The following is a 3,948-nucleotide window of genomic DNA, read 5'->3' as shown; positions in this document are numbered from 1 at the left end:
CTCACAATTTTTATCTTTTTTTCAAATTGCAACTTGAATTTCTCGAAAACTGAGTTTATCAGCTCGCATTTTATGAACATTGTGTTTATCGTGTCTGTTTTACCCTAAAAACACCAAATTGCGAGTTGATTTGAAAAATTCAAGTTTGAAAGTTCGAAAAACTTTCGCGACCTCAAAAAACGCAAAATTTACAAAAACCTCACATGTTTNTGNTAAACTCACACTCGGCCGCTATGCCACCGTATCCCACTTCGCTTTTTCGATGCGGTTTTTTTGAATTTTTATTCATTTTCATGTGAATTTTTATATCCACAATACATACATTTTTGTACAAATTAAAGACAACGTTTTGGTTAATTTCATTAGGTCCTTACCTTTTTGGGAAACACAAAATCATGCATCATGACACTATCCGTAGTCTGTTCAGCAGCAATAACAGTGTAGCCATTGGCACGAAGACCTTGAAGGTACTCCAACAAATTCGCCCGTTTCACTGCCTCAATATTCTGCCAGTTTTCAGAACTCATGCTTAGCGCCTTGAAATTTGAGTCTTGTGCCACTAAAACGTCTGCCACGACGAGAGTATCGACTCCGAAAATTTCAGAGGTTCTGCAAATTCCACCGAGATTGTTGGGTTTATCAACGAGAGAAGCGACAACGATCAGGGAAACTCCGTCATCCTTCACTTCTGTATCTTTTACAATTTTTCTTTGGAATGAGGATGTAGTTGTTTCTTCTTCTGTTTCTTCTGGAATCTCATCCAAATCCACGGTGTCTTCGTTCTCCATACTCGGAGCACAACTTGCATTCTTGGATAGCGCTGAATATACATCTGAGGGTGCTGATAGAAGCGTTGAATCATTATTCGAGGATTTGATTTGATTCTTGATAGTATTCAATTCTTCTATAATCTTTTCTGGAATCGTTTCCTCTGCTGGCATTCCTGTTCGACTTGCGATAAGCGAAAGCACAGTATGGAAGTCAAAGTGATCATCGATATGGAGTTTGGCAAAGTAAAAATCGGAACAGAGATTGTCAATGACTCTTCTAGAGTTTCCAGAAGGTTCCGCATCAAAGTAACAATGGATTTGACGAGTCTCCATTTCTTCCGACGATCCTTGTCGAGTGTGGAGAACATGAGACGGGCTGCTGCGAGAGCACTACATCTGACAGGGAAGTTTTGAGCTGTACACCAGACGATGACCTTTTCAAGGCATTGGTCCACATTTTTCGGAGAAGCACGAGATATGAGCATGAGAACGTTCAACCAGGAAGACATCGAACCGATTCGTTGAGCAGCCATATTTCTCTGAATTATATATTGATAAATAATACCGAAAGACCTGTAATAGAAGGGCCCCATCCTGTCAAGTTTGAGCTTGATTATCTCGATTCCTATGCAAGGTATCAAAAATGTGTCAACTGATAAATCCTTTATCATAATATCACCAATGTTGAATTAGTTGACAACTTTTTGATATCTTTTACAGGAGCCGATATAAATTAGCTCAGAATTAAAAGTTAAGGGCCCTTCTATTACAGGTTGTACGGTATTGGATATTTTTATAAAAAAACTATTTAATTTACCTCAAAACTATCGTCAATGAGTTTTTTGAAAAGTTTGTCAAATTTGGCACATAGTCTAGCTATGGTCCATTCGACAATTAACTTGATGGAGAACTGTTGGCACGGATCGACGACGCATTTGATACAAAAGTCGAAGATTTTCTCGGCGAATTCCTGAAAAATGTGATTTTAGTAATTGAATTTATGGGTGGAGCCTAAATTGCCACCGTGGCACAGTTTTGCCGCATGGGTTTTTAGCACATTTGGATACGGTCGTGAGAAAAAACCTTCCCAGGGTTGCAATTTAGGCTCCGCCTACTTTTCTAGGAAAATTTCTTCTCCAGAATTCGTGGGGTCTCCGTATTGCGAACATTTTCTTCGAAATCAGAATTTTTTAGGTTTACGGTATGTGATTGGAAAATGAGATTTCTAATTTAAAATTATATTGTTCCAAAATTCCAAATTCTCACCTCATCTTCAATTCTAGTTGTCAGCAAATGAAGTAATTCCACACCTCTTGTCTTCTGTCTATGTGCCATTGAAAGACCGAACGATCTACTAGAACTTTGATCCATAACCGCGGACGCTTTAAAAATCTCTTCCATCAATGGATAGGTCCATCTGGTATTATCTTCAGATGACAGTTTTAAAGCGAGGAGTACAGCCTTAAAACGAGCCTTCTGAACCACTTCATCCAATCGTTCAATTTGATCTTTCTCAAAATGCGACTCCTCTTCTTCGAAAATTCTCGAATAGGCATACGAGATGACTCGTGTCTCTTTTTTGGGAACAGGACCAAATAACGCCAATTTGACTATAATTGGCGCCCAATTCGCGTCCAAATTAGCTCTATATTTCGTAAGAGCATCCACAATGATTAATGCAACCGGTGTACTTTGACTAGCAATCGAGAGCTGGGATTCAATATGTTCTATCGATTCTTGTGATACTTTTGGGTTGCTTTGTGAAGCACTCAGCGTTACAGTCACAAAGCAATCTAGCGCTGGGAGGCTGTTCAACGACTTCTTCTCTTCGTTTACAATATTGGAGCAAGCGCGAATGCATTGTAACGTCAATTCGGGATCAGAGCATCTTCGAATGAATCTTGACATGAGATGACATATTTGTTGTTTCACTGGGAATGCAGAAGCTACGTCGAGCTGTTCAACGCATTCAGTGAGGAAGGAGTTCACATCCACTTCTGTTATAAATCTTTAAAAAATTGAAATTGGAGTAAGTTATTCTGAAACCTACTTATTAAGAAGTTTAATCCTAAGCGAGTGGAGAATAGCCACGATGGCGTTGAACTCTTTGGTATCATATTCTTCCACTGATCTGCAAAAATGCACATATTTCAACATCTAACTATTGACATGATTCTTACTTCTTTTGTCTCTTCATCCCGATCACATCCTTGCCTCCTAGATAGTCCAAGAAGCCACGACTGAGCACTTCTAGATGATCATCAGCAACCTTCTCTACTATTGCGTCAAAGAATGTGAGCATAAAAGCAGACGATTCACAACTTTTGATCTCTGTTAACATCTTAATAACAGCCAATGCAAAAGGAAAGAACAAATGAGAACAGTATTTCGTGAATAGGGGAATGTAGAGAGAATGAAGAAGCTCGAATTCTCGTTTTGTGCCTTCATTGGACACAATTTTAGTGAGAATGTATTCTCCGAGCTCATTCTTCATGCATTCCATCACATCTGCAATTAGCTTTTGTTCTGTGTTTTATTGTTTTTGAACTTACCATCCTTACAAATCACATTGCTTGGCCGCTCTTTCAACAAGAAGAGCTGAATAGAGAGATCACTTGGCGTTTCTTCTCCCAACGTCTCAGACACTTCTAATTGAATTTTTGAGAGCATTTTCTCTTGCAATGCTTGATCGGTTCCCATTGAAAGCCACCACATTTTGGAGTGTAATCCTAGATTTTTGGCATCATCAAGAAATTTGCTCTGGAGACTTATTGGCTCTTCAACATTTTCATATTCCGTTGAAATTATGATTCGATGGATTTGGAGGAAAGTTGATTCAACCATTGCGGATGTGGCATCTTGGGAGAAGTAACCAATGAGATTACAGAGCTCCTCAAGGACAACGCTGCTCTGAAAAAAAAGGGAAATTTGTTTCTCTCCAGCTTCAAATTTAACCCACCAATCGAGTAACATTGGCGTAGAACACCACCAGGTTCCTTATCGTTGTCACTCTAATCGACTTGTGAGGAACATATCTTGCTCTCAACACAACCTGCCTCATTAGTGCCACATCATCATCATTCAAAACTTCGGAACAAGAAATACTAGTCAAAGTGGAGACAACAAAAAATACGGCAGTTGGACACGATAGGGCTCCGATTGATGTTATCAGGTTGCG

The 3,948-nt window shown here is 39.2% G+C and overlaps 1 protein-coding gene across 1 annotated transcript; it reads right to left on the bottom strand.

Annotated features, from left to right (window-relative positions):
* Positions 1-904: 904 nt before the first annotated feature.
* Positions 905-3,831, bottom strand: CBG11131 (the record flags this gene model as incomplete). Its single annotated transcript, XM_002630363.1, has 7 exons — positions 905-1,309; positions 1,588-1,740; positions 2,037-2,778; positions 2,821-2,901; positions 2,951-3,278; positions 3,323-3,680; positions 3,730-3,831. The coding sequence occupies 7 exons, from the start codon at positions 3,829-3,831 to the stop codon at positions 905-907; spliced, it is 2,169 nt and encodes a 722-aa protein (XP_002630409.1).
* Positions 3,832-3,948: the final 117 nt, after the last annotated feature.

The sequence above is a fragment of the Caenorhabditis briggsae genome (assembly GCF_000004555.2).
Source record: "Caenorhabditis briggsae complete genome, chrII, whole genome shotgun sequence".
Lineage (NCBI taxonomy): Eukaryota > Metazoa > Nematoda > Chromadorea > Rhabditida > Rhabditidae > Caenorhabditis > Caenorhabditis briggsae.
This window is presented reverse-complemented; position numbering and strand designations above follow the sequence as displayed.